At 44.1% G+C, this 26,176-nt stretch overlaps 1 protein-coding gene across 2 annotated transcripts in view; it reads left to right on the forward strand.

Annotated features, from left to right (window-relative positions):
* AUTS2 (activator of transcription and developmental regulator AUTS2) overlaps positions 1–26,176 on the forward strand; it is a 1,199,563-nt gene that overhangs the window by 355,682 nt on the left and 817,705 nt on the right. The window contains exon 1 of one of the 2 annotated variants that reach the window (XM_036768803.1): positions 16,077–16,422. The exons of the other annotated variant lie outside the window; for it this stretch is intronic. Within the exon in view, the coding sequence (XP_036624698.1) occupies positions 16,375–16,422 (48 nt within the window). The 5' untranslated portion in view covers positions 16,077–16,374. Of the gene's footprint in view, positions 1–16,076; positions 16,423–26,176 lie in introns of those variants that run through there. 2 annotated transcript variants of the gene reach the window in all.

Here is a 26,176-nt window from a genome sequence, read left to right on the forward strand (position 1 = left end):
ACTTCAAGTGGAGAATCTCCTCCCCCCACACATTTCCTGATCTATACGGCTTCTAGTGCCTTCCCAATATGTTAAATGTATTTATATAGTAAGCTGCCAGAATTCGGATACTATTTGATATGTGCTTTTCTATCCATAGCAACCAGTTAATAAATGCTGTGTCTGTTACACAGTAGGTGCTTAGTAAATGTTTATTGTTTAATCACTGGAGACACAAAGATAATGGTGCTCATGGAACCTTTGTAAATTACCATGAAGAGTCTTTGATCAGAAGAACCCAGTCCATGATGTCAGCCAAAATGTCAGTGGATCCTTGAGAACTTGCATCTATTAAGAGCCTACTGTGTGCCAATTGGCTGCTTGTTATCCCCTCTTGACTGAAGATGAATACTCTCAATCAAGTTTTTAAGTGCCTGCTATGTGCTAGGAAGTGTGCTGGCTGCTTGGCAAATGATTGTTCATTGGCTGATTGATGTTTACGGAAATCAGTCTATGAATTACTGTGCGGTCACACTGAGTTTATTAATTCTGTGCCACTTAGATTAGCAAAATTTGTGACACCTCCTCACTTCACCCAATGTTTGTTAAGCATATTCTTCAGTCAAGGTGCCAAACCTCTGGGAATACCACCGTGCTGAAAGAAAATCAAAATAATTCTTGGCCTCGGGGAGCTTACATTCTGTTGGTGCTCCTGAAATGTTAAGAATTAGACCACTTAGCTTTGGAGTCAGGTGCCCTGGGTTTTAATGGTGCCTCTCTTGCCTACTATTACTGTCAAGTTGGCCATGTTGCTTTCTTTTTCTTGGATTCACTTTTCTCATGTGTTAGTTGGGGTTGGGGTTGGGGGGAGTTATGGTAGTTGGCCTCTAAGGCCCCTTCTAGCTAGGGTCCCAGGATGCCCTGACCTTCATATTCTTCCCCTTTTCAAGTATCATCCGATGACCTGAAGCCTGGTTCTTAGCAGCTACTGATGCTTTCTCTCTCCTCAAAGTTCTCTGCATTTACTGAACTATATCATGAATAATCTCGTCCTTTACTCAATATAAGCAGTGTGACTTTTTTTGTTTGCCAGTTGACTATCGCTTAGGCGCTGATTAATGTTTGTTGAAATAAATTGAAGAGGCACGTTGGTGGGTTGGAAGGTGTGTCTGATTTGATGTCAGGGTTAGAGTTAACAGTTCACTATCTGGGTAAGTACGGGCAAGTCCCCAAACTGTCTGGGGCTCCTTTCCCTCATTTGTAATATGAAGGAGATTGAAGTAGGTGGCCTCTGAAATCCCTTCCAACTCTAAATAAATTGGTGAGTTTACGAGTTAAAATGAATGCTATCCAAGTTGTTTTTAATGTTATCTTTGGGTCAGTTCAATGATTTAAATCTAGACTTTGAATAGAAGAAGATGGGAGTCAGATTTCAGGTGCCTTTAAAGTATCAACCAGACAAGCTGGGGTGATAAATTGGAATTCCCCTGAGAATCTACAAAACAACTGAGGGATATTGTTAGAAAAACCTAGAAAAATAAGTAGAACCAGGGAGGAGGTGGTATGGTCAGAGAGAAAGGCATAATCTCCAGAAGCAAAATCCTACCAGAAATTGCCCGTATGAAAAAGGATAAATAAAAACAAAAGCAAAAACCATATCAGCATCATTATTTAGCAAGTAACTGACTCTTGGAATCTGAGAAAGAAGGCAACAAAGTAAGGTTTATGAGCACATAGAGAAGACAGTGGGGACTAGGTTAGGGGTGGCATCCTGTTAGCAAGACGGATGAGTTGAGAGTTAATTCATTCAACAGATTATAGATGTCTCCTCTGTACAAGTGAACCAGGATAAAGCCTAAGCCTTTTCAGGTCCCCCTAGAATCTGGTGCCTTCCACCTCCTTGTGTGTTCCTTGCATATAATTCATGCATCTACTTTCTCTCCCTTTAGAAGGCACTCTCCTTGAGGGTGGGACTGTTTTTGGTTTGGCCTTGTATCCTTGGTACCTAGCGCAGTGCCTGGCCCAGAGAAGGCATTTGCCAAATGCTTTTTGAATGATTGATGGATGGATAGGAGAGGTACAGAGAGAGCTAAAGTTTACAGTTTTGGTGGGGAGGAGACTGACTTTGACAAAATCCTAGTGATTCTAAAGGATTTGCTTATTACTCAACCCCCCCCCCCCCCCCCCCGCCATCAAAGGTGAATATATCTTTTAGGAGGAGCAGACACATGTCTTCTGGGATTATCAAACATTTCAAGAGGCCCCCCTCTTCTGAAGTAACCCCCTCTTCCCAATGCCTCTCCCCTCCCTCTTGTTGAAACTACCACCTTGCTTTCTGGCAAATGGTACCCATGTGTTTGCAATTGATTTCTTGCAAAAACCACCAGCATCATTTCTTACTTCTTCAGAACCCTTGAATGTCTGAATGAATTGGAAGCATCTCTTAATCTGGAACTCATTCAGAGGTGGGTGGGAAGCATTCTGTCTGCAAGCTTGATCTCATCCCCTGGATCACTTTCCTTAAGTATAAGAGGTGATCTTTCTCCTCTTCTGAAGTCCATCAGAGCTGTTATTTTTATTTTTCAACTTTTTAAGATGCTTGCTTTGTTAGACTCGGCGAGGGTTTGGGAAAGCTGTTTCTAAAGTGGGTTTGATTCTCCCTTCCTACCCATCTCTAGCAATTGTGTAAGTACTCTTCATGGCAGCTGCTGGATTAAGCCCAAGAGCTTAAAAGATTAAAGACACCACTAACAGCAGTTAGGAGGAAGTTGAGAGCCTGTTTGTCTGAAGGTTTGTGTTTTCATTCTGGTGGTTGAGTAGAAAATTGCAAACAGGCCCAGGCTCAGCAGCTGGAGGACTCTCTCCAACATCTGGGTGCTGTAGAGGGCCTTCATTCTGTTCCCATCCCATTTCCCGGGATGGTAGCTGGCCTACAGCATGGATTTCAGGCAGATGAATAAAAGCATAGGGTGCGTTGGGTAATTAGAATTTCATGTCTGGGAGACTTTTGGGTGAGTTGTTCTTGCTTTCCCTTTACTTGGTAAGCTAGAGTTAATGCTTAATGCTTGGATTGAAGGCCTTTACATAGGCAGAGACCTGGATTGTAAAGGATGAAGCCTGGCATGGCAGTTGATGGGCTCCATTTGAAGTCAGAGAACCTGTCTTCAGGTCTTGGATCTCCCACTTTCTGCCTTCGTGACCATGGGCTTGACTTCTCTGGGCCTCAGTTTCCTCACTTGTGAAGTGGGGGAGGGGATGGGAGAGTGGCACTGGGTGGAGATCCTTTAACATGGGGCAAATCAATCCACCTCCACTGGGCTCTGTTTCCTCTTTTGTTAAGGGAGGGGATTGGACCATAGGGCCCCTGAGAGGCTTCTGCCTTTAATTCTAAGACACTATGACCCTGTTGTCTCCAAATCTATGATCCTACAACTCAGGGAAGCTTTCTGGCTTCAGTTTCGTCATATTCTAAATGGGGTAGCTGGACTCTAAGGTTTCTCCCAGTGTGATATCCATGATCCCATGTGCCACATCAGCTTTCTAAGGCTCAATCTTCTCATCTAGAAAGTGAGACGGTAGAACTCGATGGCTTTTCATGTCTCTAAATCTTATGAGTCTAGGGTCCCATGACTCCTGAATATTCAAGCTTTGGAACAGAAAATGATTTAATTTTGAATTCTCCATGGATTTCTCCCGCATTTGGCTTTGATTTACTTGTAACCTTCTGCCTCACTGGGAAGCCAAGACCAGATATTTCTATCCCCTCTGTTTCTTACCCTTGCTCAAGGTCCAGCAGACCACAGGGTCTTGCCTTCAGTCCCTGCTAGGCTTTTGCCCTGTCTCCCTCCTGGTAGCCAAGAGCAGCTGTTTCCAGGAACAAGCCTCCAGGAAATGTTTTGTCAACAATCACTTAACATACTTTGACAGTCAGGGTCCTAAAGGGCACACCTGAGTGGTAACCCCCCCCCCCCAGCCCCTTGCTGCCAGCCTGATGGTGAGCAGCACCAAAAAAAACAAACACACACAAAAAAACCCCCAAAACCCCAACAACATTGCTAACTGAACCTTTAGATCGGCTCGTGGTCTGAATTATGTCTAGAGTGGAAAGGAGGTTTCAGTTCTAGTGACTGGAATCTTAGCAGATTTTAGGCAATTTAGTGGTCATCTAATTCATTTAACATATGGGGAAACTGAGACCCAGAGAGGTTAACTTATCAAAAGAAATCTAACCTTTGAATAAGTTGGGCAATATGTGGGTATGTTCTCTCTCTCTCTCTCTCTCTCTCTCTCTCTCTCTCTCTCCCTCTCTCCCCCCCCTCTCCCCCCTTCCCTTCCTCCCTCTCTCCCCCTCCTTCACTCTTCATCTCTCTCTGTCTGTCTCTGTCTCTCTTTCTCCTCTCTCTCCCTCTCCCCCCTTTCCCCCGCTCTCCTTCCCTCCCTTCTCCCCAGATGTAGTGATGGCTTACCCAGGTCTTAATACAAGTCCCCCCTATCAGCTTGTAGTTTCCTCATTCCCTGTGGATTTGCCTGGATTTTCAAGTAAGTACATTATGTATAGAGCTTACCAGTTGCTTTGGCTGCCTTCATAAATAACTCAAGCTGTGCCTGGAGGGAGCCAGGCCTAGGAAGGACCTGTTTATTATGGGACTCCCTATTGCCCTTTCCTGGCCATTTCTCCTCTTCCTGCCTCTGGCTTCTTATCTCTTTAGCCTGGAGTCTGAGGTTGGTGTGAAGAGAGAGTGATGCAGATGGGCTGTAGACCTCTGAGTCTCTGTGCTAAATGCCATCTGCCCCTAGTATGGGCTTGCTGATGAGAGGGCACTCCATACTCTCTGCCGACCTTGACGAGCTCTTTGTCAAAGCGTTGGCTGAGCTGTCTCCTTAATGACACCGTCTTGGCTCCAGCTACCCCCTTTAAAAGAGGGAGATGTCCTCTGGATCGGGCATTTATCCAACCTTCTTGCTCCAGCTCTAGCCTTTTAAGTCAGAGGTTCTCAACCTTTATTGTGAAATGAACCCATTTAGAAGCCTAGCGGAGTCTATGGATCCCTTCCCAGAATAATTTTTTTTAAATGTATAAGATAAAATACGTAAGATCAAAAAGGAAACCAATTATATTGAAGCATAGTGATCAACATATCTAAACAAAACGTCTCATGGCCCCAGATTGAAGGCTTTTCCCTTAATAAACAAGAATGTTTTAAGTATCTACTGTGTCTTGGGCACTGTTAGGCTTTGCGGATATATAACCATCACCACCATCATCATCATCATTGTGGTCCTCAAACAACTAGCATTTATGTAGCACTTTAAATTTGTAAAGCACTTTACATTTCATACCTTAAGTTCTTCCTTAGCAAATCACCTGGCTCCTTTTACCCATAAAGTCACCCTTTATGCTAAGGAGCTGTGGTCAGAGATCTAGGGCTGGAAGGGAACGCGGACACCACCTAGTCCAACTTTCAAATATTACAAAGAGGGAAACTGAGTCCCATAGAGGTGAAAGGACTGGCCAATCAGCCTTCACTTATCCCCGAGCTCCCAGCTTTCTTCTCCTTCACGTTTTCTCAGAGGCCTTTGTCTCAATCTCTTCATTTTTATCATTATCCTCTCCCCATGTTATATTTATTCATGTAAATTTTGTAACCCAGTGAAGTAGAAGGTAAACTCCTTGAGGACAAGAATTGTTGTTTTTAAAAATAAGTTCCGTATATTCAGTACCAGGCGCAGTAATTTTCAGTAAGCGATCATTGAATTAAATTGAGAGGCAGCAGTCAGTAGTAGATGGAGTACTGGACATGGAATCGGGTTTCTCTGGATTTCAATCCTCTGTTTGTTATTTATGAGCTGTGTAATCATGAGTAAGACCCTTGATTTCCTTGGGCCTCAGTTTCCTCGTTTGTAAAACAAAAGAGCTGGGCTAGACAGTCCTAGGATCCCCGAGTTCTCTATCATGCTCCAGTCCCACAGTCTGAGGAGCTGTGCCTTTGAAGCATGTCAGCTCAATGGTAACCTTTCCTTCTCTTTGTCATTTTTTTAAAAAATCAAAATAAAACATACCGATGTAATTACTAATTGGTGGAGAGTAAGTAGAGACATATGATACATGTGTTTGTGACAGTTTTTCAGAGGGATGGTTTGAGTAGTGCTAAGTAACCAGGCTCATTTTCCCATAATGCAAATGTTATTCGCAAGCTATTACCGTAATTGATGCACTGAGCCACCATCGAGTAAATACTGTGCTGTGTGTGCGCAGGAGGAAGTGAGCTAGCAGTCAAGGAATATTAAAGAACAAAACCTCGTTTTAGAGAGAAACTCGGGGTAATTATAATCATTTTGAATTCATACAGCGATGGGAGTTAAGTGTGTTGGTTGTCATTCTCGGTGATGATGCTTGTGGGCGAGGGGAGGCGTGAGCACGGTCAGACTTCCCTCGCTCTGGACCTGTGATTTCAGCAGCATAAAGAAGTCCTGGTGTGGATGTTTCTTTCGCTTATGCGGATGGACAACGCTAATGTAATTTTCCTTTTTAGAGAGCTGGTTGGGGGCCGTGAAGGGGGAGCTCGTACCTGTCAGAGGGAGGCCTTGAAACCAGATTATCTTAGCTCCAAGACTTGGGGTACTCTATTCCCTTTAGCTACAGTTCTCCCTGCACACCCCAGACTTAAGGAAAAAGATCATTTCACTAAGGTTCAGTATCCAGAGACCCGATACTAAGATGGAGAGATGTTGTCAAGGGCAAAAGTACAATTGAAATTTATTAGAATTTCAAACTATGAAATTGGAAAGGATCTCAGGGACCATGAAATCCCTTGCTTAACCGATGGAGGAACTGAGACCCAAAGAGGATTTTTTATATATATATATATATGTGTGTATGTATATAATGCTCAAGGCATGTATGTCATAACAGTGTACATATATGTATATATAATATATATGTATATACACACATTACATACGTATGCACACACAAAATGTGTGTATATAAATAAATTACACACACACACACACATACATACACATGCCCCCTTCATTTTATGTATGATTTGCTTACAGAAGGATGAGTGTCAGAAGTGGGATTCTAACTCACACCCTTAGATACCAAAGGTTGGCACACCACACTCTGGGTGTTCTTGGCCTTCCTTCCCCTAGGGAGCACTCACCCCCTGTCTCTGCGCCAAGCCCTGTCCTATCTCTAAGCCCCTTCGGAGTTCCACCACCCACAGGAAGGTCCCTGTGATAGCCCCCCACCTTCCCTGTCCCTCGCTGATCAGTCCTTTGCTTGGCTTTCCCCTGGCAGCTCGTGCACTTACTCTGTTAATTGGCACTTCCTGATGTATTGCTGTATGAGAGCTCTTCAGTCATTTCCCCTGTGAATAATTAGTGTATAATCAGTCTGCCCAACCGTAGAGCAAAGTCCTTCAGGGCCAGGCCTGTCCTTCTCCTCCTGCTCTCCTGCTTTTTCTTCCCATCCTCATCTCTCTCCAGAGGGCACGGATCAGTACTGTGCACCCAGTAGCCGCTCACAGCTAATTATTGACTGCTGTCAGATGTAGAAAGTTGTTTTTAAATTATCTATCAAGTCCTGTTTGTGTTATTTAGGTAAAAATATCTAAAGGAGGCCTCCAGTAGAACTCTTCTCTCTGGGGTGGGCCAGGCCTAGTCAGTAGTTTTGCTTGATCTAATCTGATCTAATTTGTTATATTAGGCCAAGTTCTGTGAGGATTCAGAGCCAGGGGTGATGGATACCACCCTCCTGCCTCCCTCTCTTCTGCTGTCTCTGAACTCGGAAGAAAAGATGCTGCTCCTTTTTCTCTGGCTTGTTTCTTGAGGCAATAGCTCACATAAAGTGGATAGGAAATACTGTTTTTATATTCTTCCCACATAGGGGCAGCTAGCTGGTGCAATAGACAGAATGTCAGGCCTGGAGTCAGGAGGACCTGAGTTCAAATATGGCCTCAGACAGACACTCCCTAGCTGTGTGACCCTGGGCAAGTCACTTAATGCTGTTTGCCTCAGTTTCCTCATCTATCAAATGAGCTGGAGAAGGAAATGGCAAAGCCCTCTCCAGTATCTTTGTCAAGAAAACCCCAGATGCGGTCATGGAGAGTCAGACATGACTATAAACAACTGAGCGACCACAACAATTCTCCATACACGTACACAGCATATAATATATTTATATCATATATATATGTGTATGTGTGAATGTACATGTGTGTATAGATACAAATACATGATTAGAATCATGCTATCAATAACCTTGAACTCTAGGCGACCTTAGTAAGTGTTCGGTCCAACCTCTTAATTATATTGATGAGGAAACTAAAGTGCACAGAGGTGGCTCCCCCCAGGGTCACATAGAGAGTAAGTGACCAAGGCCAGATTTGAACTCAGGTCCCATTACCCTCAAATCTAGCCCTCGTTCCATCATGCCTTTCTGTCTCTTGAGTCAGTATATAATTCGGCTCCTGAACCATCATAGATTAAACTCCTCATGGATCAGGCCTGTTTTTATTCCCATTTCTGTGTAATTATGAGTTAGAGAATTTTCCAGGAATCTCTTCCATGTCTCTTGATAGCCTTTTCCAGGAGCCTCAGGTGTATCAGACCATTTTGTTCATCTCTTTTGACTATGTCCCTTTCCTCGTTTATGTCTCCTGATTCAAGGGCATTCCTCTTTCTTTCAGCAAGCTGCCCTGATTTTCTAGCATCCAGCACGTGGACGGCTCCTTGCTGACTCTCTTGGCCCAGACGTACCTTGCCCGGAGCTCCGATGTGCTCACCTGGTGTGCTGATCTTGTCTGGACAGAACAGTTTTTTACCCGCTTGTTCTGACAGATGTGTCTCTGTTCTTCAGGCTCTTAACCTTTACCCTCAAAGAATAAATGGTGGTTTAAGAATGTTTGCTGGACTTTACTATAGTTCCAAGAATGCATATTTGGAGGAAATACTCAAATTTGGTTATTTTATGGAGGCATTATTTATGTATAGAAAGGGAGTTGCATAATCTTATACAGGTTCTGTATATATGAATAGATATTAATCTATGCATGTAGGTATAGCTAATATTCCTGTGTCATATATTAAGATAATAACAGTCTCTTTCGAGTTTTAAGGGATCTTAGGAACCACCTTGTCCAACCTAGAGTTGAATAACACTCTTCCAGGCATTTTCGCTGATAAGTGGTCATTCATTATTTGCTTCAGGATGTTTGGTGAGGGGGTCTCCCATCTAGGATTTTCTTGGCAAAGATACCGGAGTGGGGTTTGCCATTTCCTTCTCCAGCTCATTTTACAGATGAGGAAACTGAGGCAAAGAGGGTGAAGTGACGTGCCCACGGTCACACAGCTAGTGTCTGAGGCTGGATTTGAACTTAGGAAGATCCATCTTCCCAGACTCCAGGCCAGGTGCTTTAATCACTAAGCCACCTAGCTGACCTGGATCTATGATCTTAGGGTCTAAAAACCGCACCCTAAAATCTCAACTAGGTCTTCTGGCCTTGCTCTTGGCTGGGACTCTGGAAACCTGTTTTACCAAGCGAGGAGTGAGTCTGTGTTTGTTTCCAGTTTTGGCAGCAGGCCCTGGCTTCATTCATCTTGGGCTCTGTGCCTCGTAGGTGTATGGAGGAGGTTAGATGATGATAAAATTGGCAGGAATTCTGTCTTCTGAAATGCTGAACTCATATGCTGCTTCCCTTTTCCAGTGGAATTAATAGCAGCAAAAAAAGTAACAAAAAGGGAGGAAAGGGAAAAAAGAGATGTATTTATTGTTGGGAGAAATGAAAGAAATAAAGGTTTCATTTTTATACTGACTACTAGGTGAAAGTTCTGTATTCAAAGTGCTTAATTATTTTATTCCTTTGCCATACATCCCTACTATTTGTCAAAAATAAAACATGAAAAGGCCACCTTTCTGTTTTCCTATTGAATCTTAACCCAGGATCTGTCAGTTTCTCAAATATTGATGTCAGGTCTTAACTTATTTGATAAGATTTAACATGCATGGCTCCGTAATTTAGGAATGAACAGGATACTGTGGTTAAATGAAGGTCATTTTGAGGGTCAGAGGCAGTAATGGTTTTTTAAAGCACCTACTATGTGCCATGCACTGTGTGAGGGCATGATGGAGTCCTGAATCCAGGCAGAGTGGGGAGCAGCCTGAGAAGATATTACTTACAGAATTGATTTCACATTGCAAGACAATCAGTTTCTGGAGATCGTGATGGCCAGGAGATCCTCCAGGTGGAGAAGGATGAAGTGAATGCTTTGGGGGCCCTCCTTAAATGGTGCAGGATCTGGGAGGAGCTCTCAGATGCCTTTCAGCAGGAGGGAGGGAGAGGCTCTAAGGACAAGGGGTGCTGAGGAGGTGTGGGTTCCAGAGTTGAGTTCATCTTGTAGACTGATGGGTGTCTGGAGATCATGGCAGCTAGGAGAGCAGGTGGGAAATTAGCATTACCTAAATTACCTCATTGCGGAAATACGGATAATATTCCTCATAGTATCTATTTCCTTAGACTGTTAGGAAGGTAGAGTAGGGGATATAGTGCTGTGCTTGGAGCTAATGAAGATCTGAATTCAAATCCTGCCGTATATTCTTACAAACTACATGAACCTGATTTCAACTTCTAGCCCCGCTGCTTACTGTGTGTCTGTGGGAGAGGTCACTAAATCTGGGCCCCAGTTTCCTCAAGTATAAAATAAGACTAAAAGGTTCCTTCCAGTTCTGAATCACTGTTGCCCAATAATTCTGTCATCACTTGATGGTCTATTGTAAAGCGCAGGAGATTCTCCTTGGCTGAATGTCTGGAAAACTTCTTGGTAGGTATGGTTGATGATGATGATGATGGTGATGGTGATGATGATGATGGTGGTGATGGTGATGATGATGATGGTGATGGTGATGATGATGGTGGTGATGATGGTGATGATGATGGTGGTGGTGATGGTGGTGATGATGGTGATGATGATGGTGGTGATGGTGGTGGTGATGGTGATGATGATGGTGATGATGAAGGTGATGATGATGATGGTGATGGTGGTGGTGATGGTGATGATGGTGGTGATGGTGATGATGATGATGGTGATGGTGATGGTGGTGGTGATGGTGATGATGGTGTGATGATGGTGATGGTGATTATGGTGATGATCATGATGATGATGGTGGTGATGGTGATGATGATGATGATGATAGCAGCGAACATTTTATAGCACTTTATAATTTGCAAAACATTTTACTCATTTGATCTTCACAACAGCCCTTGAAGTAGGTAATACTTTATCTTGTATTATATCTTGTATACTATATAATACTGTATCTTGTATTACCTACCTTGAGGTAGGTAATAATTATCCCCATTTTATAGATGAAGAAGCTGAGACAGATATAGCTTAAGGGACTTGCCCACAGTCACACAGTTAGGAAGTGTTTAAGGCAGGATTTGAACTCACGTCTTGTAGTTTATAACTGCATGCCTGCAGTGTAATTTGTGTAATTTGTATAATTTCAGAGACATGGACTAACTGTTGAAAAATTGGACTTAGAGATTTCAGGAAAGTGTGTGAATGAATCATGGTTTTGGAAGTACCTCCATTTATTTGGAATTTCATCCTCTCCAGTTTCTCCATGTCAGTTGGCCTACAGATTTTCTGTTCACCCTCTGCATAATTTCCTCTACCCACCTCAGCCACTTTGCTTGTCTTTGGTGCCAAAAGCCGTTCTGAACGCTAAGCAAAGTAGCCGAGGAGTCCCTCTGCAGAGAAGAGGAAGAGACTTGGTGCCACCTTTTCACCCGCCCTTCCCAAGCCTTCAGATGCTTTGCCAGAGTGAGCCTTGTGATTCAGCCTTAGCAGCGACAGTCCTAGAGTCCCTGGGGCCCATTCATGATGGTGGCAGTGACAGGTGAAACAGGCCGGTCTTAGAATTTGCTTCCATTTTAAGAGGGAAATTTCTGCTAAGAGGAGAGTGTGAAGTGGAGGGAGGGAGACAAAATACCTGATAAATTCATAGCTATCTGCCTGTTGAAGATCTTTTTCCCCCTCCTGTGGGAAAAAAGGTTAATTAGAATGATTAAGTTTAAGTTATTTTTAAAAGATAAACTTACAATAAATTACTTTATTTTTTACATTATTAAAAAGTATGGGTATGAATGGGGTTTTTGCTAGGAGGGTTTGTCTTGGTGTTCAGCAGTCCATATCTGTGATCTCAGCATAGGCAACTTCCAATAGGGAAACTATCAGTGGACATCTTTGTATATATTTCATAGTAATTTATCGTAGATACAGAGCTGGAAGGAATCTCAAAGGCGGACTAATTGAGCCCCCTTGGTTTTTAGGCGAATTTTAAATGATTTAATTTATGATCAGGCAACTTGGCAAAAGTTCTTTGTTTCCTGGGGCACTTTGTTACCTGATTTTCCCAAGGTCTCTCTTGGGCAAGTTATTCATAACTTTGAACCCAAGGTTTCCTAGCTCAGAAATCCAGCTCCTGGTTCTCTAGGCTGTGTGCTCCCTGTGTCTCAGTCAAAAGGAAAGGGCAAAACATTGGGGTATGTGGGAGTCAGTCATTGCTATGATTTCAGTGATAGTACAGTTGCCCAAGGGCCGTGTTATTCATCCATTCCTATGCTGTTCCTGATTGGAATTCTGTTGGGAGCAGTACTATTGACAAACACGGTGGAAAAACATGTGTTGATGACATCATGGCTTTCAGAAAGGTTTTGGTTTTCAGCTGTGCTGATGGAGGGCTCTCCTATCACCATGTCCATCTTTCTTTTTCAGTGGTTCTAGGACCTTCTTCCTGAAAATGAGTTCTGACACACTTGGCCTCCAATTTTTTTTTTTTTTTGCCATAAAATAGGAATTCATGTCAACTCCTACTTTTCAACAGGTTGGATTTAATTGGCTGCCAGAAAAATGGAATTTCTATAGTAAGGAAAATGAATATGATAATGTCCAGCTGGTTGTGGACAGTACTTTTATTAATTGAGACAGACTCTAGCCTGGTGATTTATCCCCAAAGTGTCTTGTTAATCAAGTTTTGCATTTGAGTACACACGCATGAATCAGTTGCCTTTTTCTATCCACCATTTTCTTTTCCTGAAATGCCCACTCCTCTGGTTTTTCCCAAGTCTTTTCTGTCATCACATCTCCTTTCCCTTCAGTGACTTTGTCTGGAAAATCTTCGATGCATCCTTCATGTAGGACAGCCTTTTGTTCTATATTGTCTGAGAAATTATGTATTGAATTCAGGCGACGATACACAGCGTTGTCTTTATTGATAAGATATCTTGTGACGATACTCATATCCAGTCGAAATCATAGCGGTTATTTTTGTTTGTTTATTTCCCTAATTTCCTGGGGACAAGGATTAAGTACCTTTAAAAATTAAACCAAAGAAAACATTTCCTTCTGTTATATCATACATGTAGCAAGCGCACAATTTCCTCTTCCGTTAAATGAGCGTTAGTATTGGAATAGATAATTTGTAGGGTTCTTTCCAGTTCAGAGAACTCAGTGAATATAAATGTTTGATAATTAGAACACAGGAGGCAGGGTGCCAGAGTGGATATAGAGTGGGCCACACAATCTGGAACACCTGGGTTCAAGTACTGCCTTTGATACATGATGACTGTGTGACCTTGGTGAAGTCTTTCAACTTCTCAGTTATCCAGGCAACTCTTAAGTTTCAAGATCTATGTTGGTGGAGGGAGTTCCTCATCTACAACCCCTCACACCGTTGAAATCACACATATGAGTACATACATCCATACATATATTCAATCAGTCAGTAAGCATTTATTGAGTGCGTACTATATGCCCAGGTTCTGTACAAAGCGATGGGGATACATAAAAAGATCAAACAAAAAAAAAAAACAGTCCCTGCTCTTTAAGAGCTCAGAGTCTATTGGAGATAGATGGATGGATAGACACACACACACACACACACACACACACACACACACACACACACACACACTGTCGTAGCATTTTGCCAGCAATCCAGTTGAATGTGGTGTCACTGAAGAGAATGGATTTGGACTCAGAAGACCTGGTTCAAACCACAATCTTCACCACTTATTAACAATATGTAATATTTACCACTTATTATAATCATCTTCTGGGTGACCCTGGGGAACAGCCTGTCTAGGAACCAGTTTCTTTATGTCCAAAACTAGAGGCTTGGAGCAGGTGATTTTCACAGTCCTTTCCAGCTCTCAATCTGTAATATTTTGGGTCCCCCTCCCTTTTCCCCATTCTCCATCCTCCCATCTTTCTCTTTCTCCCTTTTCTCTCTCCACTAATTTTCTGATTATCCATTTTGTGCAAATAAATAGGCCTGGAATGTTTTGGAAAATAAATAGGAATGTTGAGAGGAAGGTAGCTGAAATCTGCGTCCATCAGACTCCCATTCTCTGCTTTGCCCTGGGGTTAGCACACAGCCGTTTCTAACTCCACCCTCTATCTCTCTTCTACTGGATATCTACCGCTGAGCTTCAAGAGGTTGGCATGAGCGAACCATAAGGAAGATTTTCAGGATTTGAGGAAAGGTTGAGCTGAGCATCACTAGACTGAATTTCTCTTGCAAAGTGCGGTAGTAGATGAATATATGTTATAAAGACTTTAAAAGTTAGAGCTTTTAAAAAGTTTTTTGTTTAACCTCCAGTTAACTTGAAAGTTAAATTTATCACCGTACTCCACTTTTTGAGCATTTTAGGTCATGGGGAATTTGACTTACCTAGTTCTGCTGGCTCCTGGTGCAGTGAAAGAAGGTCTCAGTTTGGATTCTCAGGACCTGTAGAGTTGGGAGTCTTTTGGGTGGGATCCAATGACCTCAGAGTCAATGAAATCACAAGCTAAGGTTTAAAAAACGGGGAGGGGGCAGATAAATATAAATTCCAAAACACATGATTTGGGATGGGGCTGCGTTGGTGCAAGATGGGTGTCGTGCAATCTGAGGCTGAGTTTGGAATCAGAGCCCCTGGATTTGAAATTCTCACTCTGGGATAGCCTTAGGCAAGTTACTCCCCGTCCGTGGGCCTCAGTTTCTTTTTCTGTTAAACTGATGGGGTTGGACTAGATGGTTTCTGAAGCCCCTTTATCTCTAGATATAAGATGCCATGCTCTTCATTTTGTCAGTCTCACCCCCACCCCCCAGGATTCCTCATTCTTTTACTTGTTCTTGTATCTTTCTGTCTTGCTTCCAAACCGTGTGATGTCTTTCATCTAATACAGACAGGGTCCTCCCTTGCCTCCTGACATTTGCTGAAGAGGTTTCTGGCTGTGTAAAGTGGCCTCTTGCTTTTTCCACGCATTTCCCTCCCAAGCTCCCCCCCTGCAAAGGGGGTGCCCCTTCATCTTCCTTGCTTCCATCTGGGGAGGCTTAATGAGCTAATGCTGGCCAGATGAACAAGAAGAGCCCTGTCGAATGTTCCCGGGAAGTGCGGCGGCTGCAAAATGTCACCCTCATTTTCTCCAGACCCGCTGTTGCCAAGTTTCCTGCATGCCAGCAGCCTTTTCTAATGGTGGCGGACAAGAGAAAAGGGTGAAGCTGGGGAGGAACCCAGCTGCCCCCTCAAAGTGGCTTCTGCAGCGAGAGAATTTAAGGCAGAAATGTATTCAGTCATTCAATGTACGCCAAAGATGCAAGCACCCCCCTTTAAAGCAATGCAATCTGTCTCTTTATTTTAGAGGGGGTAGAGGTGGTGGGGAGATGGGTATAGGGAAAGGTCGCTGCCTGTTCCCCTTTTGGGGGCTGAGGGGTTAAGGCCTGAGTCCTGGCTTGAAGGAACCAAGGTGGTTGTCAGAATAATGTTTAGCCAGGTGTTAATCTGTGTCCATAGGGAGAGTGCTGGAATTCATTATTCATCCCGTAGGGTTGGGGGGTGGGGTGGGGTGGAGAGGCCCTCCTTCTGGGAGGATGCCAGGGCCAAGGCCAGCCTCCCAGCTCTACTGACATGTGCCATTTGTGATGAATGCAGCTGAAGTCCATTTGAGGAATTCTCTTGTCAGACAGCCAAGGGAGAAACAGAGAAAGAGAGAGAGAGGGAGGGAGGGAGGGAGAGGGAGAGAGAGTGGGGGTAGCTAAGCAAGGCATTCACAGGGTGTAGTTTCAGAATCGAGATCACACACAGTGTTAAGGGCTAAGGTGTGCGGCAGGGGGGCACAGAACCAGGAAAGGGGAGTCAGCCTTCAGAGAGATCCTTTCTCTCTTTCCTTCCTCTCTTCTTATCCTTGGGGAAAGCCTGCATCCAGAGGAAATCCTTGCAGACCCACGCTGCTTTCACTCAGAGTAGTGAAGGTTCATTGGAGCCCCCCTCCACTTCCCCCTCTCCTTCTCCTATCCATCGTGCTCCCCCTTCCCCATCCCCCCCGAGGGCAGGAGGTGAGACAATGATAAAGTCGAGTTGGTTTTATGTCAAGTTCAAGTATGCGGAGAAGGTAAGTCAATATGTTTTCTTTTGCGGCTTTTCCCACCAGAGACCCGCTGTCTCCCTGTAGTCTCCTCTTGCTGACAGGTCCCTCTGGCCGCTGGCAAGTAAGACAGTTGAGGAGTTTTCCTCCGGAATCTATTTCCCTTGGTTTGCTGGTCTGGGGATGCAAGAGTGTTGGGTAGGGCTGTGCACTTGAATCTGACATAGCCCAGCCTGCTCGACCTAAATAAAGAAGCCGGTCTTAGCGATCTGTTTCTGAAGCCTTATTTGGAGCATTGAAAATTGTGTGTCTGTGTGTGTGTGTGTTGTGTCTATAAATGTGTATGTATTTATATGTATGCGTCTACGTGTGTGCATATATCTATATATGTGTCATATATATGTGTGTGTATTTCTACATATGCATGTGTATACATATATCTATATATGACTGTTTATTATATGTGTCTATATATGTATTTCTATGTGGCTATGTGTGCATATGTCTAAATGTGTGTGTCCATATGTGTGTATACACATACAGAAATATAATTCTTTAGCAACAAGAAAGAAAAGTTTAACTGTTTTTATTGGGAAGAGGCTTGAAAAAAGGGATTTTTTGTTTCCCTTAGAGAACATAGTATGCGGTGTGACCTCTTTGTGTTCTGAAATGGCTTTCTGTTTCTTCGTGTATTTGGGCATGTCCTGCGATTTGCATCAGGGTGTGGTGGGGCATGAACCATAAACTTCTGGCCAAAGGAGAGTTAATTGACTTGTCTGTTGTATGTACACTGTTTGTTGAAAGACTAATGAGCAGGAACCTGGTTGTATTGCGGTAGATTTTACGATCATCTTGTTGGGGTGATGTTTCTGAAGATGTGATTTGCCCCCTGACTTCAGCTCAGCTTTGGAGTAAATGCCAGAACCATTTGCAATCTACTGTCTTTTTAAAGAAAAATAAACTGATTTTTTTTTAAATTTTAGACTGTCTGAATTTCCTCCTGTATCCTTCACTTTCCCCAAGTCTTCACGTCTTTCTCATGTAGAAAAAAAGCGGTGGTGTTTGGGAATGGGGAATTGTGGTTTCTGATACTAACCTGTGTAATCAAGGACAAGTCTTTTTTTGCCTCCTCGGGGCTGTAGCCTCTTCCTCCAAAAAATGCTACGGTTGGAATCCATGGTCTCTAATGTTCCTTCTGGCTTCAAATCCAAGAGAGTCATCTATATCGTCTGGCACATAGTAGGCCTCTAAAAATGCTTCTTGATTGATGGCTGTTTGATCTCATGACTCCCTCCCCCACCCCATGTTTTCCTTCTGTAGTATTTTGTATTACATGTAGTTCACATGACCTTGGATAAGTCACTTAAACTACCCCCTTCATTCTCTATGTCTCTATATGTATGTAGTTATTTTTAATGTTGTCTCTCCTATTAGGATACGAGCCCAGTGCCTGGCACATAGTAAATGCTTAATAAATTATCGGCTGACAATCTGGGCCTCGGTTTCCGCATCTGCAAAATGAGCAGGTGGTCTTAGGGGATGTCTGTGGTTCCTTCCAGCTCTCCATCTCTGACTCGATCTTTGAAGGAGATCATGCAATTCTCTCTTGTGGAAATTCTCATTCTTGTTATCCAGGCGCACGGAGTCAGCCAGACATTCTTTTCTGTGGTGGGTGGCCAGGGCTGTGGACTGGCAGCCTGATTCAGTGAAGAAACTCTGAACTTCCTCTTCTTGGGGGTCTTCCTCCCCTGGGCTATGCCTGCCTACTGGGGGCTATAAGGATTCGTCTGTGGAATCAAACAGAAGCCATGACTTATAGATCAAGAAGGTCGAAAAAAATGGTGAATCAGGGTTTGATCTGGGCCAGGCTCCCTCAGGCAGATTAAAAATCACCCTTCCCACAGAAGAAGATGGACTACCTCGGGGGTGGGAGCACAGGGAAGCATTGCCTGTAATTTTTCTACCGTGCCCCCGTGACTGTCATGCCTTGTTCGCTCCCTGCGATGGAACAAGAGGATTTTCATTTCAAAGGTTTACCCTCTGTCTCCCCCCACGCCCCCTCCCCCCCACCCCCGCCTTCTCCATCACCCGGCTATTCTGGCCCAGAGATTGTGGTCTCTGCAATGTTATACTTGTGTTTACTAGATCTGGAAGAGTTAATGGTACGGTTTGGGACTTGCTCATTTCTCCTGGGGACAGGGTTATTTCCCTTCTAGCATTCTCCCACTGGTTAATGTTTGATTGGGAATTCTAGAGATCATTTTAAACGTATTTTGCTTTTAAATCTTTTATTCTCTCACCCCATATGTCCATGTATATAGATGGAAAAGCCCCGAGCGTGTTTGACTGCTTGGGGCCGTTATCCTATACCCCGCCATCTCCTTTGCTTTTTCCCCCTTAAATGTGGAAAAGTCAGTAAATTGCTGCAATAAAATAAAACTATCCTCTTGAGTGTCCTCCTGTCCCCAGCCTAGGACAGGAAGCAGTCTTATACCGTGGCACAAATTTAAGAGAAAGCTAAGTATTTATTATTAAGTTTTCCAATTAAGAAAATCCTCTTGAGATGGGAAACAGCGGATAAATTCAATGGATTTCTAAACTTGGATGCTCCTCAGAGCCCTGGATTCTTATCCAGCTTCTGACACTTACTAGCTGTGTGACATAGGGCAAATCAATTTCACTCTCTGGCACCATCGTTTTCCTATCAGTAAAGTGGGGTGGGGGAGGCGTTGCTTGACTGGAGTATGGGGTTCCTAAGCTGGGATCTGTGAACTTGTTTTTCTCATTGCAGTAACTATTTTAGCATAATTGGTTTCCTCTAAAATCCTTTGTATTTAAAAGCATTATGGGCTATATCAGACGCCCAGGACACAAGAAAGGTGAAGAAGTCTTAGCCTAGAGAATTGTCAAGGGCCTTGGAGCTGTAATGGTCTCTGGGGTTTCTGGTGACTGGGAAAAGGAGAAGAAAAGAGTTTAAGCTTCTTTTGCCCTGTGGCTTGAATAACTCCAGGGGGTGGTGGTGATGCTGAGGATATGAACAGCAATAACGGTGGGCACTTCTGGAGGGCTTCGAGGTTGCCTTTCATTGGGGGGAAAGACTGTAGCACAGCGGCCACTGGATCCACATTCTGCATTTGGCAGAACCGTAGCGATCTTGGTGAGTCATTTACCCGCCTCGTAAATCATAAAATGATGGTTTTTAGACCAGATGCCCCCCGAGGTCTCTCTGGCCTCTTGCTCCGTGATCCTGTCTGTCTAGTGATTCATTTGGACTGGATGGTAGGACCATCTTCTGATCGTGGGTGCTTCACAGCAACCCTAGGTGAGAGTTTAGGAGCACCCCATGCCCATTTTCCAGATAAGAATATTAAGGTTCAGAGACAGTAAATGATTTGCCCAGGCTCACGTAGCTAGTCCATATCAGAGATGGGATTGGTGCCCAGGTTGTTCTGCCTTTCTTGTATTCAGTGACTTTATTTCATTATTATTGGTTTCCTGTGAAATCCCACGTAGGGTGCTAGGCGCAAGTGGAGAGAATACTGGCCTTGGAATCAGGAAGACTCCTTTTCCTGAGTTCAAATCCGGAGTCACTTACTTCCTTGCTGTGTGACCCTGGGCAAGTCACTTCACCCTGTTTACCTCAGTTTCCTCATCTGTCAAATGAGCTGGAGAAGGAAATGGCAAACCACTCCAGGATCTCTGCCAAGAACATCCTGAATGGGGACAAGGAGAGTTGGACATGACCGGACAACAAGAAGAATCCCATGTATTTAAAAGCATCATTCTGAGGAGGGGTTGACAGACTTCACCAGAGAGCCTGGTGAAGGTTGTCTTGGAGCAATTGGAATTTGCTCATTCAGTTTTTCCTCCCAATGTTCAGATTTATTCTTAAAGTCCTGTGACCACTTGGGTGTGGGTGAACTGTGGGGGAGAAAAAAAGGAACGTTGAAGTTTTGGTCTTTTTAAAAACCTTTTAAGAAACTTTGATTTTTGTATCCTTTAATCACCAACCCTGTTCTTTGAGAAAGTTGATGCCTGAGATTTCCTTCCTCTTCTTTTCAGACATTATTCCCCTTTCTCTTTCTAAACAGCGCTCTCATTCTTTTTGCAGAAACTTCATTGCTCTGAGAGGGTTTTGTCTTTTTCTTTTTTGGCCTGCCTTTATGACAGTTTGAGTTTTTGCATATTAACTGTCATTACAGGGCCATTATGGGCTGAAGTACAGAAGGTTTTACCGGGATTGAACGAAATACCATAGCTCCCCTTCCTTTGGGGAAGAATAGTCCAGAGATGGAGACCAACTGATCCTCTGTCCTGTGGAGGTGGCCCCCATCCTTGGGCAACCCTGAGGGTTTCATGCCTCTTTTATTAACAGGAATCATAATAGCAGTAAAAGTTGCATTTGTAGAGTGTTTTAAGCTTTGCAAAGCACTTTCCATGTGTTACCTAATTGGATTCTGACAACAGCCCTGTGAAGTAGGTTTTGTTACCGTCTATGAGTCAAGATGAGGAACCGAGGCTGACAGGTTTAGTGATGTGCCCAGGGGTCACACAGCACATGAGTGTCTGAGGTCACAGCGAAACTCAGCTCTTCCTGATTTTCAGTAGAAATATCTTTCCCCTGTGCCACCTTTTAAAAACGTAAGTGCAGAGAATTTTCAGATATGGGGTTTGTCTACTTTCTTTTAATTGGATTTAAAAATAATTGATTACGTTTTCTAACACTTATATTTCCACATACTCTCTCTGACCTCCCCTTCCCTGCCCAAAGAGCCATAGTCCCCTATATAACAAAAAAGAAATTGGGTGGGGAGGTGGGGGGCGGGGAGCAGACCAGTTCAGCAAAATAAGTCATGTATCAACAGAGGCTGATAGTGTTTCACACCCATAGTCCACCACCTCTGCCAGATGGGAGAGAGGTGTATTCCTTTGATTCTTCTTCAGAAACAAGCTTAATTAGTTTAATTACACAGCTTTCAGTGTTTTCTTTCTGCCTTCACCTTCCTCTTTCTTGTAAGGTATCTTACAGTATAGTCCTTTTAATTCTATTTGGCCATTTGTGTTAAGGGCTCCGCCTTTAATTTAACTTAAATTAGTCCTTCACTGGTGGTTCTCAGACTCATTGGCCTCCCATTCAGAAACTTTGAGGATCTGTGACTTTCTTTGCTTGTGGACATTTGCTTCCCTTCCCCCTTGCAGATTGCAATACATCTTTTCTACGTGTCTATCAGGGTGTAGCCCCTCTCCCTGGTCTTTGTGAACTTTCTTGGCTGAAAAATTAAACCTTTTGCATCCTCTCCTCAGATGGCAATTGTGGAGACTCATTCCTTGGAACAGTTACAGAGCCAAGGCCTTTGTTGCTTGGGTAGGACGTGGTAGGGGCAGCTAGCTGGTGCAGTACATAGGGCACCTGCCGGATTCAGGAAGACTCATCTTTCTGAGTTAAAATCTGGCCTCAGGCATTTACTAGCTGTGTGACCCTGGGCAGGTCACTTAATCCTGTTTGCCTCAGTTTCCTCATCTGTCAAATGAGCTGGAGAAGGAAAAGGCAAACCCTTCTAGTATCACTGCCAGCAGTACCCTAAATGGAGTTCCGGAGACTGGGACCCGACTGAAACGACAGAACAAAAACAAATATGCAAGGCTGCACTTTTCTGATTTTGGGGTTTCTGTGATGTGATGGACGCTCATGAAACAGGTCTGCTCCTGGAAGAGGGATCCAGGGGCCCGCTGCAGGACAAATTGTATAAAAGCCATTTCAGTGTTACTTTTGTAACGTCGCTTGATTAGGCAATATAATTAGAGTTACTTTCAAAATTTTGTAATTTGGGGAATGAGAGAAGAATCTAGTTTGGTTTTATCATGGAGCGTAGACTTTGGGGTCAAAGGATATAGGTTCAGATTCTGTGTCTGATCTATGCTTGCTCCTTGTGTGACTTCCCTGGGATTCAGTTTCTTTATCTATAAAATGGAGAGATTGAACTCGATGAACTTTGAGTTTCCTTCCAGCTCTTGGTCTGTGCTTCTATGAGCTTGTGATCATCAGTAGACAGTCATGAAGTGTGGACTCTGTGCCAGGCACTGTGCCAGGCAATGGGGATACAAAGAAAAAGGCTCTGCCCTCGGGAAGGTTACAGTTTTATCAGGGGAGATAGCAAATACAGAAGAAATATAATGTGGGCCAAAAGTCTTTGTATAGTTTTAGTCCTTCATGAATGAGTAAGTTTAATAAACTTTAATGAATTGTAAACTGCTCTAAACTTTGGGGACACCCTGTATAAAGAGGAAAATAATACAAAGTGGTCTGGGAGGGCAGGGCTTAGCTCTCGAGGGGATCACGAAAGGCTTCGTCTCCACTGACACTCTGGTTGTGTCTTCAAGGGATTCTGGAAATAAGACATGAGCTGCGAATGCATTTCAGGTTTGTGTTTTATCAAGGGAGATGGCACGGACACAAGCCTCTTTACCGGGGAGCCAAGGATCTGGCAGAAGGGAAGATGAGAAAGGGGGTGCTTGAGCTGAGTCTTGAAGGAAACCCTTAAGGGATTCTAAGTCACCAGAATTGAGGAGGGCATGGAGGGCAAGCCTTGCAGAGGTGTGGAGGTTGGAGATAGATACCAGTGCTCTGTTCAAGGAACAGCAGCAAGATCTGTTTGACATATGCCATAACACGGAGGAGAGAGTGTCAAAATGTATCATACGGCTAGAATGGCAGGTTGATGATGGTTTGTGGAAGGCTTTCAGTGCCAGACAGAGGCATTTTAGTTTAACCATGGAGGTAACAGGGACCTCATGAGTGTTACTGATTAGGACAGTGACACGGCCAGAACCGACCTTGAACGAAATGGGGAGGACGGTTTGAAGGGGACGGAGATTTGGGGCAAGCAGGCCAGTTAGGCTGTTCCATCAGTCCAGGTGAGAGCTGATCCTGAAGTAAGTGAGGGCCAGGAGAGGAAGAGGAGGAGGAATAATTAGCATTTATAGGATGCTTTATAGTTTGCAGAAGGCTTTGATCCTCACAATAGGGAGACAGAGGCAAAGCTAGGTGAAGAGACTTGTCCAGGATCGCTCAGCTGGTAAGCCTCTGGGGTAGGATCTTAAATCTAACCCCCTAGAAGCATGGTACTCCCTACAGGCATGTGCAAGAAGAGTTGGGAAAGTACAGCTGGCCAGTCTGGGAAATGGAGGGAGGATGAAAAGTCTAGGGCAGCATCAGTGTTGTTAAACCTTGGGCACAGGAAGGATAGTGGTGCCCTGAAGGCCTGTGCTAGTATATCCGTTTTGTAGGTGAAAAAACTGAGTCTCAGAAAGATGGCGTGGCCTCTTCAGTCAGACGCCTAGTTAAGGGTCTCCAGAGTGTGTGTCAAAGCTCTCCTCCTCTTTCCTCAGCCCTATTAAAATCCAGATTTCTCTTCTGCATTTATTCTCTTTAAAAGACTTTTGGTTTCAGTATCTACATGCTTTAGAAAGATGATGTATCCATCCCAGGTTTATAGAGGGAAGAGGATGGAGGAGGTATGGTGACCTTGAGAGACTTCTGGAAAGTCATGACCTTTCTTCCAAATTGTGACCAGCTTTAGAGGTGATAGCTTGACTCCTGTATTCTGGGAGCTAGATTAGGGAGGGAGGGAGGGAGAGAAAGAAAGACACACAGAGACACACAGAGAGACAGAGAGAGGGGAGAGAGAGACAGAGAGAGAGAAGAGAGACAGAGATGCACAGAGAGAGAGAAAGAGAGAATGAATTTTAATTTGAAGAAAAGTTTGTTCTTGGCTAGGTAACAAGCTGGGCCCCAGGAAGCTGGGAATATTCTGGAAAGGTAATGTGGAAAGAATTCTGCACTTGGAGTCAAGGAAATCCAGGTTCCTGTCCCACCTTGCATACTTAGTAGCTTTGTGATCAAGGACAAGCCTGTCTGACCCTTAGGTTTCACATCTGTAAAGTGGGGATGATAATGTGTGTAGAGAGTGGCCAGGAGAAGGTCTATGTAGCCAGCATTTCTATTGCGGTTTTTAGTTTTCTGAAGCACCTTCATTTGTTCTCATTTGAGCCTCGCAACAACTCCGTGGGTACTAAAAATAGCCACACTTTACAAATGCGAAAACCGAGTCTTAGAAGGGGAAGTGATTTGTCTGGGGCAGATGATTAAGGAAGTGACCGAGATAGTAATCAATGGATTCCCAAGTGCAGAACTCCATCCATTGTGCTCTCCAGGTGCCTCAATCCCCATGGAAAAGGAGACAGTGATGGTGAGTGGTTGTGTGGACTATATAGAGAGCTGGCTTTGGAATCAGCGAAACCCATTATTCACTGTTCTTGTCATCCAGTCATTTCAGTCATGTCCGACTCCTTGTCACCCCATTTTAGGTTTTGGTAAGGACGTTGGAGTGGCTCGCCATTGTGACAGATGAGGAAACTGAGGCAAACAGAGTGAAGTGACTTGCCCAGGGTCAGACAGCTAGTGGGTGACTAAGATTGGATTTGAACTTAGGTCTTCCTGACTCTGGCCCTGGTGCTCTATCTACTGCACCACCTCGCTGTCCCTGAAACCCATCATGCTTTGCCAATAATATTGTATATACCTTAAAGGGAGCTTGTTTCTTTCTTTGTCTTCCTGGGCTTCTCCTTCCCTCTATTCCTCATTCTCCTCCTCCTAGTTTTCCTTCTTCCCCTCTCCTTCTTTTTCCTTCATTCTTCCCCTCATTCCTGCTTCATTTTCCTCCTCTTCCTCCTCTCTTCTTCTTTCTCTCCTATTCGTCCTCTGCCCTTCTCTTCTTCCCCTTTCTCCTCCTCCTTCCTTCCTTTCCTCCTCTTCCCTTCTCCTCCTTCCTCTCATTCTCCTTTCTTCTCCTCTTCCTCCCTTCCCTTCTCCTCTATGTGCCCCTCTTTTTCTCCTCCTTCTTTTTCTCTTCCCGCCTCCTCCTTCTTCCCATTCTCTTTTCTTCTCCTCCTCCCTCTGCCCTGTTCCTGACTTGGCATAGGCCCTCCAGCTAGCCCAGCATTAGACATGTAGGAGGTGCCCCAAATATCTCTAACCAAGTTGAATGGAATCCCCATGTCAGCTTTCCTGGGTGTTAGGAGAATTGGTCCCCACACCATTGATCTTGGCCTTTTTTCACCATCAATGCAGGAGACTGGCTTCGCCCGACCTGGGGCATGTAGACTTTAGCATGATCGCCCTGTTCTACTCTCTCTCCAGCGAGCAGCGTAGAACAGAGAAGCTTCTTTAGTGGGACTGCATTCTTGCCATCCCAAGGGACCCCAGGCATGTTTAACACCAGTGTACAATCCTTGGCTGTGGCATTCTCTAATGTAGAATTTGTCTAGGAAAGATTAAAAACACAAGAAAGGCTTTGTGCTCTGGTTGGTTTTTTTTTCCTGCTCCAGGCTATATGGTGTTTTTTTTTTAAACACCACTTGGCAGATTTTCTTTTAGGCCTTTGTAGACTGTGCGTGCGCTCCTGTGCGTGTGTGCCTGGATGTGTGTGCAAGTCTGAGAGTACATTAAAGGCAAAAGAATACTGCCTGTGGAAATAACCACCCACTGGTGAGAAAGGAAGAAGAACAGGAACAGGAATGAATTTTCTCCTCCCTTGCAGCTGCTCTAGACTGGTGAACCCACCCAGCGGGCAGAGACGCCATGATGCTGCCCAGTGCCCTCCATGTAGTGACCTATTTACCTGACCGTGGACTCTGGAGAATGTGTTCTGGGGGCTTTGTGGGACCAAAGCAGGATTCTGGGATTTCACTTGGAGGCCAGCTGATTGAGGGACCCGTCAGG

Source organism: Trichosurus vulpecula, chromosome 7, assembly GCF_011100635.1.
Source record: "Trichosurus vulpecula isolate mTriVul1 chromosome 7, mTriVul1.pri, whole genome shotgun sequence".
Taxonomy (NCBI): domain Eukaryota; kingdom Metazoa; phylum Chordata; class Mammalia; order Diprotodontia; family Phalangeridae; genus Trichosurus; species Trichosurus vulpecula.